At 35.7% G+C, this 15,641-nt stretch overlaps 1 protein-coding gene across 1 annotated transcript; it reads left to right on the plus strand.

The window, feature by feature from the left end:
• The first annotated feature begins 8,161 nt into the window (after positions 1–8,161).
• Positions 8,162–15,412, plus strand: LOC139099556 (probable cystathionine gamma-synthase). The gene is made up of 4 exons (XM_070652052.1): positions 8,162–8,311; positions 12,899–12,997; positions 13,097–13,660; positions 14,853–15,412. The coding sequence occupies exons 1-4, from the start codon at positions 8,277–8,279 to the stop codon at positions 15,175–15,177; spliced, it is 1,023 nt and encodes a 340-aa protein (XP_070508153.1). The 5' UTR covers positions 8,162–8,276; the 3' UTR covers positions 15,178–15,412.
• Positions 15,413–15,641: the final 229 nt, after the last annotated feature.

Raw genomic sequence — 15,641 nt, forward strand, 5'->3', positions numbered from 1 at the left:
ATGCTATTTGTCTGTTTGGGATTAGAACAAGACTTTTTAGTTTATAGTAGTATTTTTCCAATCTTAGATCAATCCTCGACATATTGAAGTGGCAGAACTTGTGATTAAAATTTGCAATATTGCAAGTTTGATTTTCAGGAACAGAAATGAAGCCCAAATCCTGTTCCTTAGTCTTCTTAGGGCATCATTAGTCATCCTTTGGGTTAGATCACCTTACAACTCTATTGTAGATAAAGAAATCAAGCAATGTCTGGATGATAAAGAGCATTACTGCTAATTGTGCGGAGAGAAGCTCTACGACAGTTCTATCCTTTTTAGAAGAAGTTGGGGGGGGGGGGGGGGGGGTATAGCCACAGGTGTTCATCGCACTTCAAATTCACCTACCCAAGTGCCTCCACTCCTTTGTGATGCATTGTGGTTACACCATCGTCCAAATGGTCGGATACTAACAGATAGGTTGATTGTGACTGAGAGGTTGACGATTTCATCTTCATTAAGCAATCGATATTTTCTATTAGTATTTTGGATCTTCTAGTCGAATTCGGTCAAATCCGGTCTCATAATGTATAACTCTAAGAATCACGCTGACCTAAGGACACTACTTTCCAACTTTTGAAATCGTGTGCCTTTTCGGATTTCTTTGTTAGCTCATTAATAACAAGTCTTAACAACTTTTAGGAGCCAAATTCCATTATCTCATAAAATTTACAAAATCCTACAAAACTTTCTCAATATTTTTCCCAACACTAACCCAACATTTGCTCTCATTATGCATAAACTTTAAACTTTAAACTATTTCTCTATTCAAAAACTAAAATGCTAATGCTCAACATATGTGAATGCATCATCATAATCATGATATATATTTCTCTATTATCCTTTAATTATCATCTTAAATGGTTATTAAATTAGAAAAATAGTAAGCATTCGCACCCACATTTATGTGTGCATTTACCACGTATGATAAACTTTTTTTCTCCCCCCCCCCATGACATTTATTTGTTCAACACATGCGAGAGATTATGAGTCAGGATTACAGAGATGTATGAGGCTGATAGATGTTAGTGGTTAGTTGAGGATTAGTAAGGATATATTGCAGTGGTGGGGAATTTGTGTGACAGGTGATAGGGAGTTGCCAAATTTTGTTGCAAATGTAACGGGCTCTATGAGGATGCTACAGATCCAATTTCCTGAACTTGCAGAATATATCGAAAGATATAGCTGTCTATAAAGGTTCTTTAAACTCGGCAATGGACTTCGATGTGTCCCAGTCAAGTATAAAACGTGTGCTGCATGCGATTTCGTTCGACGCATACCTCTAAGGTGTACCGCAAAAAATAGACAGTTGCCCACCACTGCTCATATGACACAGCCTCACAGTTGTCAACAAGAGTCATATGAAACCTTGCACCTTGACCACATTATTATGTATGTAAATACATATGACATTGTTGCCAAAATAGCTCTAATCGATACAATTTTCAGATATTGATCTCCTCAACATATCCTTGAGCTCATACATCATATTGACATTTTCACTTTCCATTTATAATCAAAGAATTAAATTTGAATAATCTTAAATTTTAAAGACAAATAACTTCCACGCGTGAATGATAATAAAATACAATTGAATGTATAATAGCTGTGTAAACGTGAACGTAATTCCTAAAATAAATACCGATTGTTCTAGGTACGATAAAATATTTGTGCCTTTTTTTGTTATTTATTTTTCGTTGTCTTATTTGAGAAGTAACGACAGAATTCCTTGATGTTGAACAGATGTACACCCTGCCAGGTCTTTACAGATGTTATTTGTAAAGTTTATGTACTCTTGATACTCCCGTTTAGTCAATAATTCAGATAGGTAAATAACAGAATACGTTTTGGTTGTAAATTTGTTGAATTTGTTGCTTTAGCGATTTTTGGGATTTTAATGATTGCTACTGGGATGTTGTATTACTTGGATCCAGGCACGTAGAAGGAAGCTTGTTGATTTTAGCCAGAATTTTCTCGATTTTAGTCAGAATTTGAACTAATTTTTGATATTTTCATCTCAGAAACACTTGAAAATTGAATAAATTGCTGGATAAGATAAGCAAGGAGGGTTGATACCCCAAATACCCCTCCCTGACTGTCCCTCTTTTCCCATCCATCATTGAATCACATCCGATTCCAAAGCATCCATTCAAAAGTTTTACTAAAGCTTTGAGGCTATCGTTTGACAACTTTTTAAAGAAACGGAAGAGATAAAAGAACATGCACAAGGATCCTTTGAGATAGCTTTCTTATTGAAAATTTGCTTTTAGCTATTTGTTGATTATCTTCTGACTGTAGAATAATGATAATATTTATTTTCGAAAGAATTAAGGACATCTTTTTGTAGCTTTTTAAGAGATAATGTAAGATAATCGTTTACAGATGACAAACAGAAGGACTTGAGGCTTGTTGAGATGTTTTATAATCTTTGGTGCTGTGATAGATAAAGAGCATCGTTGTAAGGTTGAATATATTTATGAGCAGGGTTTGTTGGTGGAATTAGGGCTTCCCGATGTATTAGTATTGATGAATTTTCGAGACAGGGACCGGGTTCATGGCTTATATGGAGATCGAGAAAGATAGGGGGATCGAGACTGAGACGACTGTTGAGATCGGAACCAAGGCCAGGACTGAGGACTGAGGATTGAGGACTGATGACTGAGGGACTGAGAGACTGAGGGACTGAGAGACTGAGGGATTGAGGGACTGAGGGACTGAGGAGACTGAGGAGACTGAGGAGACTGAGGACTGAGAACTGAGAACTGAGAACTGAAACTGGATCCGGGTTTATGACTGAGATGGAGATAAAGGCAGAAAATGGGACCAATATTAAGACTGAAACCTGGACCACTTTTGAAACTGGGAATATTGAGTGTACTCATTTATGTGAGTATGCTCATTGCCTGCCAGGAAACTTGCATCAAAATCCTTCATCTTTGACTGCAACAATCACTTCACTTGCTGTCACAACCCTGAATAAGTACACAATTTAAAAATCATCACACACCTTACAGTCATCACCATTCACAAGTAACAAGACCAAAAATATATATATATATATCAATTTATCCTCAATGTAATCGACACTCATGACAACTCACATATTAATTTTGTATGAATGATAAACTCAATAAAATTTATGAGCTCACGTGCACATGAAATCGTATTAATATCACAAAAAAGGAATTTTCAATATCAATAAAAAGCTATCGACTTACTTTATTCCGTTCCAATGATGCCTCTTATGGCAAAAGAAATAAAAAATCATTTGCATAATTTCGTCAGTTTATATCATCATCATCATCATCAATTCACATTAGCAATGAGGATGAAGTAGGAGGAAAAAAAAATCCGATAAAGGAAAAAGATGATAAGATGTCGAAATCCGAAAGCATACAAAGTGCTTCGTTTAAACTTTAGCAGTAAGCTTTTTACTTCATTGCAAGGCAAGGATGGAAGTGGAGTATATGAATTATATATAAAAATCAAATATTGATATTCAATAATGAAAATGTCAACATTTTTTTTTTGAAGCAGAGAGGAACTTTACTGATAAACACAGTCATTCACTGCATGAGTTTCAGCAATGGATTTGAAATTTATCTCTTTACCTACCATAAAGTAAATGGAAATTTAAATTTTTCTACAAGCGAGGATGCAGCTTTTTTCTTTTGTTCAAAGGTAATCGAGATGTGAATGTATTTACAGAAGTTCGATTAAGGGTGCATTGCTATGTATGATATGATAAGGTATGAAAGGATTGTGAAGGTGAAAATAGTTTGAATTGGATTTGTATCATTGAAAATTGAAGGAACAGTATTTTTAAATTGATCAAATATGTTCAGCGATAAAGCAGGAATGGCGTAGTTGTTAGTGGAGTAATGGGCAGCATATGTGCTAATAAGTTTACAAAATTGACATGAACCGTGTGCCATAAGAGGTTTTAGTCGATTCTAGTCACCAAGATATGTCACAAATAAAAGGTTGCTAACCACTGAGTTAGAATGCCGGACAATTGACCCTAATAACCAGGGTTCAAATCCAGAGAAAGTCCAGTCGAATTTGAGTGATTTTTCGTTGATTTCTAATCACACCAATTAGGTTTGTGCATTCGCGAAGCATAAGTTAAGGCCAGCTTTATTAAATTGGTATAAACTTAGCCATGCAACTGTGCAGAGTTGGAAAAAAGCAATAAGTCAGCAATGTGTCACACTCTCTAGAAACCCTCGGTAGTTCAGTATGTAAGCAGTATATTCAAGTGCACTTGACATTCACGTCAAGAGAAAGTGGAGTTCGAATCCCGGCGATCGAGCCTGTTCAGAAGCCAACTAAAAGGGGTCATGAATCACAGTTGATCTGTTCGGCTAGCGAATTAAATAAAGTTCTGTTAATTTTTTAAGCAATTCCAAGAGTCTTCTTTTTCACTCCCAAAAGCATAAGATCGTTAAGTAATAAATGAACGATCTCTAGGTAAGGGTTCAAGTCCTTTGGGTTTTGTACTTTTTACTCGAGAATCACAGATGTTGTAAGGTTCCGAATAAAGAGTTAAGCATTTGGTAGTTCAAGATTGTAGAGCCTCCAGTTTGCCACCTCATGTAGCTGGAAACCTAGCAATTTGATGATTGATTCAGCTTCAGTTCTCTGAAGTCCATATTAATTGGATATTAATGAGAACAATCCTTTGGAAAATTTGAAATTAGATCCTACGATTAAATCTTATATTTCTCCAAAAGCCTCCAATTAGCTTCATTGTAATATCCAACCACATTACTCATTCCTTACAAATTCTTACAAAACTTCCTTAAAATAATACATTTAAGCATCAACCTAAAAACAGACAAGAAATCATAACTTTAAACTCAAAAAAAATCTGTTAAAATATTCATAACATGTAAAATATTCATTTCTTAGCCTGAATCCCTTCCCAATATAATTTATGCAGTGAATTATGATACAAAAATGAACTCACTCCTTTTATCCACCAGAAATTGACTTTTGATACTTCCATCCACTCCTTTAAATTTAAATTTAAAATTTTTCTCACAAACTCGAGTCATTCAACCTTTTATGGTGATGAGCTTATTCACATTTATGATGGGTATGGGATGGGGGTTATTTAAGTAAGTATATCATTTTATGGCAATTATAAAAATACTCTACGGGATTCATGCAATGCATTACATATTTGATCATGCATTATCTCTATATTATTTGAACTAATATTATCATAAGCTCAATTGTCACGTCTTGTTCCATTAACTCTCCTTTATTTTATCCTTCGTTAGGGGGGGTTGTTTTAGGAATTGTGTAACGGGATGGATGTAAATGAAGATGGCTGATGTAGGGATGGTGTTAGATGAAAATGGTTGATGGAAGAACGAGCTTATTCGATATTTGGTCATTGAAATCATTAAAAGAGTAGCCATGGGTTCGAAACTAGATGAAGTTTCTTGATGAACAACTTTTTAGAAACGGATGGGTCAGGGACTTAGCCAGAAATACATTTCATGAAGGAGAGGATGTAGGAGATGAAGCGAGAGGAAGGAGGACTGACGATAGGGAGGATGAAGGAGAATGGATGGAGGGGTCGCACGGAAGGAGATGAGGAGAGGACGAAGGGAACAACTAGGAGATTGAACGAAGGGGAGGACCGACGGAAGGATAGAAGAGAGAACGGAAATGAGAACGAAGGGAACGACGGATGACTGGACGGAGGAGAGAACGAAGGGAGAACGGAGGAGAGGACGGAGGGAAGGACGTAGAAGAGGATAAAAGGGAGGACATCGAAGGGAAGGGAGGAGGACGGAGAAGAGAATGGAGAGAAGGATGAAGGAGAGGATGGAAGACGCAGGACTGACGGAGGAGAGGACGACGGATTGGACGGACGAAGACGAAGAGGTCACAGAGTGGAGGATGAAGAGTAGGACCCGTTAGAGACAGGAGAGAAGATATGGATTTGAGTAACCAGAAATGAGGAGGGGAGGAGGATTGGGGTTTAAGAGAGCTTGAGGTGCTTTGTATTCACTCAACAGAGTGAAGCTAAAAATCCTTAAAAGTAGAACCATAGAACTATCAACTCAACACCATTCCCTAGCATCCAAATAATCCCCACTTCACTCTCATATTTATAATCACATAGTAAGAGTTTAATGACTCCCATTCGTGTATTATTCTTTTTCCTTAAAATCAACAGTTTTTTCTTCTATTATTTTTATTTTCTAAAATAAACTTTTTTTTTCATCCTCTCTCATCGATTCATGTTCTGCTTATTCAGTCGATTGTACACGTCCGGGATTGTTTATTTTATATTTTTTTATAGAGAGAATATTTTTCTGAATGTGAAAATCACTGTCAGAGGCAAATACTGACCTAATGATATACAAAATTCTGTTTGAAAATAAATATACACAATTTTTTTTAAAAAAAAAATCACACTTTACGAATAAATGCGGATAAAAAACTTGAAAAAAATGATGGATGTGCCCACGATGGAAAATAAAAAAATTTGTTTAGAAAAATTGAACATTCGTGAATTAAATTAAATTAAATTTAAAATTGGCTTTTGGGGTAGTTGGGAATTTTTTTTTAGTGAGAGAAACTTTTTATTGAGTGTTTTTTGGGGAATTAAGAGTGGTTATGGTAAATTAATGCATTGTGGCGATTTTATTTAGAATATGGAAAGGTACTTGAGGTAAAGAGACAGTGGACAAGAGGCAACTGTGGGAATCACGACTTAAGTAAATCGGAGTGTTGATAAGGACTTGAGTTCTCAATATCCCGAACTGGCAGAAGTTATTGAAAGATAGAGCTTTCTACAGAAGTTCTCTAAACGGTCCCCGTGCGCACAATGCAAGAAAGTAAAAATAAATTCATTAAATTGGTAAAAACATTTAATTCTGTCTTCATCAGATCATTGACATCCAGATATGCATTAACGAAGAACACCTAGAGTTTTATAGCGCCTTCAAGCTTGCGAGCTGCGTTTCGAATGCATTTGACTCGCTCAAAAGATCAGTGGAACAAATTGGAACTAATTTTTCACGCTTTCGACTGATTTGTCTCATGTTCCCAATCGGCACTCTTCGAAATGTTGCAAATCCGGCTGTTTTCGCCAAGTGGCTCCCACTTGGTCCTAAGTATACTACCATCTCATCGCCGTGATGGCAACATTTCAAAGAGTGCCTATTCAGGATGGGAGGGTTGAGTCTTTGGTTGTCAAACCTTCTCTAATTTTCCATAAGTTGTAGAGTTTTTCGTAAAAAATTTAAATTTGCCGCAAACGAGTGGAACTGAAAGTAATCAAAATCAAAGCCCGAAGTCGAATCAAATTTTTAATGGAAAATTCGACTTGAATCGACCAAATCTTAATCGACATCAAGATCTGAACCAAACTTCACAAGATCTTCTACGCATAATTTAGTGGAAACTCTTGTTTGATCACCAAAGGAGTTGTTGGATCACTTTTTTCAACTCGAGTTAGTCTCCAAGATTAATAAAATGCTCAAGCTTGTAGCGATATATATTAGGAAACTACACGAATTTGCAAATGCAAGGGAGAGTTGGAAGCAAATCATCAAATCTGATCTCATAATTCCTCATAAATTTCTAAAATATCAAGCATCTTCAAATCACACAAAAAAGAAAAGGAATTAAAAAATTTTTAATTAAAAAATTTGTTCACAAAAATAAAAATTCCGACTAGCATCATAAATCTACATACTCATCCCGAGCGACACAAATCCTCGCAAAAATAAAAATTATCGTTCATTAAACCTTACACAAAAAAAAAAATTAATCGTTCCTTTACTCTTCAAAAAAAAGAAAGAAAAAACTTCACAAAAAAAAAATGCTATTTTACTTAATGACGAAATATGATCAGCATCATCATGTGCTAGGTGGTTTTTTACGATATATCTCTAAAATTAAAAAGGCAAAAAAGAAGAAGACAAAAAAATTGAGAAAGAAAATTGAAAATTCCCACATGAAAAACAAGTTTTTTTGTGCAAAAAAAAAAAAATTAAAATTTTTTCTTCTCAGTTCCTTTCCGTCTTGATTTATTAAAATTGAGCAAATTTTCTCTTTTTTTTTCAGCAAAAAAAAAATTATCTAGACGCGCAAAAGAAGGTGTTCATTGGAAGTACATCACCTGAGTACGATAGTCGAGTTCATAATTTCGTTTCTGTTAAAGTGAAATAAGTAAATAAAGAATCAGTTCACCATAACGAAAAGTGGATATAATAATGGGCTACCAAAGTGTATCTAATGAACTCGTACAGTGAGTTTATTTAAATATTTTTTTTTTTACATAAATGAAAAAAAAAATTCCTCCGATGAAGTGCAAGTGCAAGTTGTTCATGTGGAAAAAGACCCGAGCGGTGTAATGAATGATTTTTGTGGTTATCAAAAGATTGTCTTAAGCGACACATAAGTGTCATATCATCATATGATATATAATGTGATTAGACATGGCAGACACACGACTGCCATGTTCAAATTGTGTTACTCGGGATATGTTGACGTCATGTCATTAAATGTCATGGTTGTTATTGTGTCTTTTGGCAGATTATGAGTTATTTGTGCATGGTTAGGATCTTAGTATTCATATACTAGAGCAGTGCTTCTTAAACTCTGTTCCGCGACACAGAGCTCGAAGTTGATTTGAATTAGGAAAGACTCGACAAGTTGACTTTATACAAAATCCGACAAATTCGCGACAGACTCCTTCTTCGGAAAGCACACAGAATAGAAAATGTTGAACATTTAGCTCCAAGACAGCTCAACTGTGGCCTCTGGCCAGATTAGATTAAATCTTGCTTTTTAAGCCTTGTGACTTCCGGTGTTAATATATGATCTCGATGCTTCCTTTAAAGACACCTGGCGCTGGTCACAGTTTGGGATTTAACAAAATTGTCTCTATACTGTCTCTACATTCAATAGGCAATAAAGTAGGCTAGAATAAAAGTAAACAGATTCAAATCGGTTTTATATGCAAAGATTGGTGTATCGGTTGATGAAGATGTATCTGAACCAGATGTTTCCTCATCTAGATTTACAACAAATCAACTAATATTATATGAACTCAAATCAACTTGAGTCGACTTTTCCATAAGCAAGTTGAAGGACTTTTGTTTGGAAAATTCAATTAAGGCTATTCGACTTCATATACATAATATTTGACTCGTCTTTGAGCAATGATCTTAGGGATACGGCTTAAACGTAATTTATGTTTACAAATTTAAATTTTTCTAAAACAAAACCTATTTTTGGATATTTTTGCGGCACAGCTGAGCGTATTATACGTCAAACCATGGTGCTATGACTCACAGTTTGTCAAAGGCCAAAGTCAAGAATATTCAGAGTTATGTTGTAACCCCTGACTTTCCAGAATGTGTTATTGTAAATTAATATCAATTATATGAGCATGCATATTCATAAGCATGCTGATTGTCTGTTCAGATACGATATTAATCAAGCTGCTTAATGATGGAATATTGTCAATAGCTCTAAGTTAGGACCAAATTTCAAGTCAATTACCAGGTTGAGGACTCTATAAAGCTCGACTTATTGGTATACATCTCCTATTTTTGAAGCTTACCTTCATACTTCATTCGCTGATCGTATAGATCAGTTGTAATCCATGACCTCACTCAGATGGCGCCTAAAGCTGCCTCTATTACTGGCTTCCGCCTGTTAATTACCAATGCCAAGTTCAATACCGTCTCTATCGACAACTTCCTTTCAAAAGTTCTTTGGTCGCATTTTCGAAGCAGTTCACTTAATGAACAGACCTCCAAATCTGTAAACAACTTGTCAAAAGCACTACGACATTTCACGACATCCAACGTCACTATACGTCTTAAAATGCCACAAATTCATACACAGCTCGGTAAAGAGAAACATAAAGTTATCTAATTGCATCTGCATTAAATATGAATATTGTGGATTCTTTTACACCGAGCGTAGATCCTCACGTTGTAACAATGTACATAAAATATTACAATATGCAATGCAGAATATGAAATATGAATTTTAATAAACTAGAAGTAAAAATTACCTGCGCACTTTTATGATTGCATAATAAGATTTTTTTTCCTTTTCGCAAAAGACATTTTTTCTACTTTTTTTTTTCATCATCGTCCGTCGTATCAACCAGATGAGAGAAACGTTGCTTGCAATAAATTACAAAAATATAAATATGAAACATAAATGTTTGTCAAAGTGGGCGTACAGCAGTAAAAGTATAAAAAAAGTGTGAAGAGAGATAAATGGCATGAACAGTTTTGCATGGAACTGTAGAGAGTGAATTTTTCATCTCTATGAAGTCAAAAATCTCAGCATATACACACATGCACATTATTTATATATATTATTTTGTGTGAAAAAATACAGCATAAACGACAATTTCACCCTGAAGAATTACAACTGTATCATGAACGCATGAGGAACGTGAATGAGTTTTGGATGAGTTGTGAATTTATTTAGATCATCTTTTTTCGGGGCATATACATGCACACACATATTCATCTTCAGTGATGGAGTGTATTTTGAATGAGATGTGTAGTTTTTGATATCGCTTGTGATTATTCATACGCTGGATCCCGATTAGCACAAGTTGGATTAGCTTGCTTTACTTCCTTAATCTGCTTCGCTGGCCGTACAGATCAACTGTGATCCAGATTCATGGACACTCTTAGTTGGTTTCTGAAATTGGCTCAACAGCTGACTGCTATTTTCCAATTAGCAATAGCAAATGCTACACCAGTGGTTGTTAACCTGTGTACCCTAATAAAAAGTTGCTCTCCACTGTGTTGCACTGTCACTATCAACGGCCTCTTTCCAAGAGTCCTTTAGCCGCCCTCATGGGGCATCTGGCATTTTGAAACGAATCCAGTACCAATTCAGATTCACATCAAACTGGTTTCTGAATTCTTGATTCCCTCATTGGAGCTCTTTCCAAGAATTCCTCATCCTCATCGGACTTATGGCATACTGAAACGAATCCTGAATCAACTCAGAGTCACAACAGCCTAAAATCGAATTTTTGATGGATTAACTGATTAACTGCTCATTCCAAGAGTTCCTTAGTCGCTCGCGTTGAGCCTCTATTACTATATGCGAATCCAGCTCCAAGACAGAGTCACAACTGCTCTTTTGTGATTATGCTCTTTCCAACAGTTCTTTAGTTGCTCTTATGGGACCTCTGGCATGATGATACACATCCTACACCAACTTAGGACCTTCTCCTCATCCCAGCCTATGATCAAACTTTTGATGGATTAACTAACTTGTGCTATTCGGGGATATACTCATGTGATATTGTTTTTTTGTGAAAATTCATATATAAAAGACGTAAAGGAAGTGGAAGGATTAATTAAATAAAAAAAAAGAATTTAAAATCCAGCATTAAATATAGAATCAATTTTGAGCGAGAGAGAGTAAAAAATGCCATTCAGATGTGGATGGAAAGAGTCGAAAGATTAATGATGAAAAAATTCAAATAAGTAAATTTATCTCATCAAAATAAAATAGCTCGCTCTTTAAAATAATGCAAGTGAACGACGCGGGAAGGGTCTAAAGTTGGGTTATTGTGGTGACTAAGGCGCATTTTTTTGGGGATTGTCAATTCTTATAGGGGGATTCTAATCATAAAGCACCAGAAATTTTGACAATGAGCTTTTTTGGACACCAAATCCGTCCTTACTTACTTAACTCGCTGTCCGTATACATCAATTTTGATCCATGGCTTCCCTTAATTTGCGTCTGAAGCTGGTTCTTTTTCTGGCAACCGCTTGCCAATTACCGATGCCAAGTGCATTACAATATCTATCGAGAGCATCTTTCCAAATCAGATTCAAGAAAATCGTGTGCGTTTCAGATGTCCAGAATTAGACACATAAGACTCATTTTTCAACTTATTACTACTTATTAGTCCCATAGGGTCCATGAATTCGATCAAATCCGACCACAAGCCAGAGTTAATCCGACTTGAGTCTCGTCGTATTAAGCACATTTTAGACAATGACCCTGCACTCTCGGTATATAAGAAGCAGTGTCAGAAGTTGTATTGAGTTTAGTCGACTGTCTCTGTCCAACAAAGAATCTTTCTCTTAGTTCATTTCGAGCTCTGGCCAATCTGGCTCTGATCAAGCTTTCAAACTAGATACCCTCAATAGTATCCATTTGTTGGTCCAGATTTAGACTTTCAGAATGGCCCTAACAGGCAAATTGCATGGTTTCATGGGACAGAAATACCACTACAATATCTATAAGCGGTCCCTGCCTTTTAGGGGGATATCAAAGCCGTAGTAATGATATTAGGGTCCTTAGTAGTAGTGTAGGCTTGGTGTACGCCATATATCCTGGATTTACCTCCAGCACTTAAACCATACATGTCTACATGTCCCCAAAATAAACCTCATTTAAATTGCACATAAAATTCATCTACAGCTGATCACTTACCCAACCACCTAGCCAAAATAAATCACCAAAAAAAAAAAAACTTTATAACCCATAAAACTGCTGAAAAAAGACTCATTCGTCATGAACAATTTGATCAGCTTAACGTTGAATCTTCTTCCACCCTCACGAGTGCACACATGAGGAAAATATTCTCAAAAAATTGCTTCTCTCAAAAACCATAAAATAATCTATTTCGCGCCATTTATCTCTTTCTCTCTCACTCACTCTCTCCCACATGTTGTTTATTCATTTTTTTTTATCTAAGCTCGTCTCGTGTTTATAAACAGCGAATGACTATACCCAAAAAAAGTTCAATGATTCATTCTGATTTTCCTTCCTCTTTTTTTCTCATTCTCGAATGTTATTGTTGTTATTGCTGGATGGCTCTCACATAATAACTTAGTTTGACAGAAAATGAAGCTATTGGATTTTTACGGCAGGAGTCGGGCTTTGCAACAAAAGCTATACACAGTGGATATAGACCGGAACAATTGTTATGCCGGTAAGCTATTGATAACGCATATGAATTTATTATTATCAATTTTTTTGTGGATATGCAGCTATTATAGACTAAAATAATGAAAATTTTGTCATTTTTCAGGTCAATAGTTGCACCAATTTATATGTCAACATCAGTATCATCAGCATCCTTATCACAAAATGATAATAAAGGCAATGAATTTAATACAGAAAATCCAACACGAATAATACTTGAACAGACATTGGCAGCACTTGACAATGGTAAATATGCACTAGTATTTCCATCTGGCACAGCCGGTCAAAGCTGTTTGATGGCAATGCTTAAAGCAGGCGATTCAATATTATGCGGAAGTAATATTTACACTGGAACAATTGAATTGTTTAGAGAGACTGGAGTTGATATAGGACTAGAAGTTAATTTTGTTGATATGACTAAGCCTGATGAGGTGAAGAAGGCATTAAAGTCAAATACAAAAATGGTATGGGTGGAGACACCAAGTAATCCAATGATGCTCATATCGGATATAAAGACAATTGCAGATATCGTACACAAAGAGACAAATGCTATTGTTGTTGTTGATAATACACCATCCAGTTGCTATTTTCAAAGGCCTTTAGACTTTGGAGCGGATGCTGTATCATATTCCATAACCAAATTCATGAATGGCCACAATGATGTTGTAATGTAATTATTTTATATATTTTTTGTATCTTGTTTAAAACTTCCTTATAGTCATCTTTCCTCATCACTTCCTACTATTATCTATAGCTTGGTTTTTGGAAGGAGATGTGTTAGAGTGCTTACTTTGACTGGATTGGGGATTTGCTTTGTTTTGCGAGTGTTAAAATATGAAGAGGACAATCCCTAATAAACAAAGAGTATGCTCGCAAGTACAGAGGAAGCTGAAAACAATTGGTATGCTGGCTACTAGGTAGCAAGCTCTCGAGAGCATGCTCTTTGCCGGTTAGGGCAATAAAACATTATATCTGGTGAAGAACAAGCTAATGTCAAGTTCTAACATATTTCTGTGCACTCTGGACTAGTGATGCACTTAAGACTATCGTGTGTCGCTTCACAGTGACTTGTTAGGTGACTAAATAAGGCTTAATGAGGTTTCATAAATCAGACATTCGTAAGCCGTACACAATTCGAGCTTCAAATGGAACTTTAAGTGATCCTTTATTCTTACTTACTGCCACCATGTTACTATGTGGAGCTTAGGCTTTCCATCTGACTCTGTGGCTGACTCTGTCACTTAATTTGTAAAAATTCTCTGTCTACACGTTTAGCTGACATTCTTTCATCATTGCTCTTCGCCAAGAAGATATTGAAACTTCTGGTCTCCGTTTCTATTGAGGAATCTATCCAAGGATTCTGTTCAAGGACTGTTCTGCGGCAAGAAGCTTTTGAAGCTCCTTGTCGCCGTTTACTTTGAGGATTCTATCCAAGGACTGCTCTGCGCTTAAGAAGCTTTTAGAGTTCCTGGTCGCCGTTAACCTTAAGGATTCAATCCAAGGGCTGTGTGACCGTTTCTTTATGCCTCCTTTGTATATTTCAAAAATCGAACCTTAAGTTACTAAAAACTGTACAGAAATCGAGCTAGCCTTAATAGGGTAATAATCTCAGAATTCAAGTCCATTTCCACATCTGGTCCAGATTGTTATTGACTCAGACAATGCTACATGTTCTCAACACTCAAACTAGCTACCTTCTTACACCTTCATTTCTATCTTCTTTTACTGTATCTTATTCTCATCTCCAAAATATGCACTCATTACACACAACACCCACATCACTAACATCCTTACTTGCTCTTTTGTTTTATTATTTTCTCTCTCACATTTTTATTATTTTCTTTTTATTTCCTCATGTCTAGGGGAAGTATCTCAACGAACAGCAAAGAACTTTACGAGAAAATTAAATTTACCCAACAAATAACAGGCATTTGGCCTTCACCCTTCGATTGTGCATTAGTGATAAGAAGTTTAAAAACTTTGGCATTAAGAATGGAACGACATTCCTTAAATGCTTTACTGATTGCTAAATTTTTAGAACACCATCCACGTGTCAGTGGTGTTTTACATCCGCCCTTACATCTCATCCCCAACATAAGCTTGCCTTATCACAATGCTATGGACATGGCGGTAGTTTATGTTTTTACATTAAAGACGCTAAATTGGATGAGACAAAAAGATTTTTAAAGCACTTGAAAGTTTTTATGTGGGCTGATAGTTTAGGTGGATGTGAATCATTGGCACAAGCACCACTTTTATGGTTCGTTGTTCCAACATCATTCTCAGATGAAGAAGTACATGATTTGGGATTTTTAGAGAATTTAATTCGTCTATCATGCGGTTTAGAGGATCCTGAGATATTAATCGAGGATTTAAATCAGGCGTTAAATGCTCTGTGAAGCATATCTAATGAGGTATAAGATGGAAGAAGTGCTATTGACTGTTATGAAAGAAGGAATTTAGGATATAAAAGCTGTCTTGATATTATCGATCGAATGGATGAAATTGAATTACATACTAATCAAATTTAATGCCTTAAAACAAATTCAAGAAGAATGGAATATATTAAGGATGATAGAGGAATTTAAATACTAACATTTATGTAAATATTCATGCTTAAAAATTTGTAAATAACATAACATTCATCCCTT

This window comes from Chironomus tepperi, unplaced genomic scaffold, assembly GCF_022539635.2.
Source record: "Chironomus tepperi strain 1889 unplaced genomic scaffold, CSIRO-AGI_Ctep_v1 contig_475, whole genome shotgun sequence".
Lineage (NCBI taxonomy): Eukaryota > Metazoa > Arthropoda > Insecta > Diptera > Chironomidae > Chironomus > Chironomus tepperi.

Bases quoted from the DNA above. Each gene is read 5' to 3' on its own strand.
- LOC139099556 (XM_070652052.1), top strand. From the start codon at position 8,277: ATGGGCTACCAAAGTGTATCTAATGAACTCGTACA. The intron at 8,312-12,898 runs GTGAGTTTATTT...ATAATAACTTAG, and splicing joins GTATCTAATGAACTCGTACA to TTTGACAGAAAATGAAGCTA. The intron at 12,998-13,096 runs GTAAGCTATTGA...GTCATTTTTCAG, and splicing joins CCGGAACAATTGTTATGCCG to GTCAATAGTTGCACCAATTT.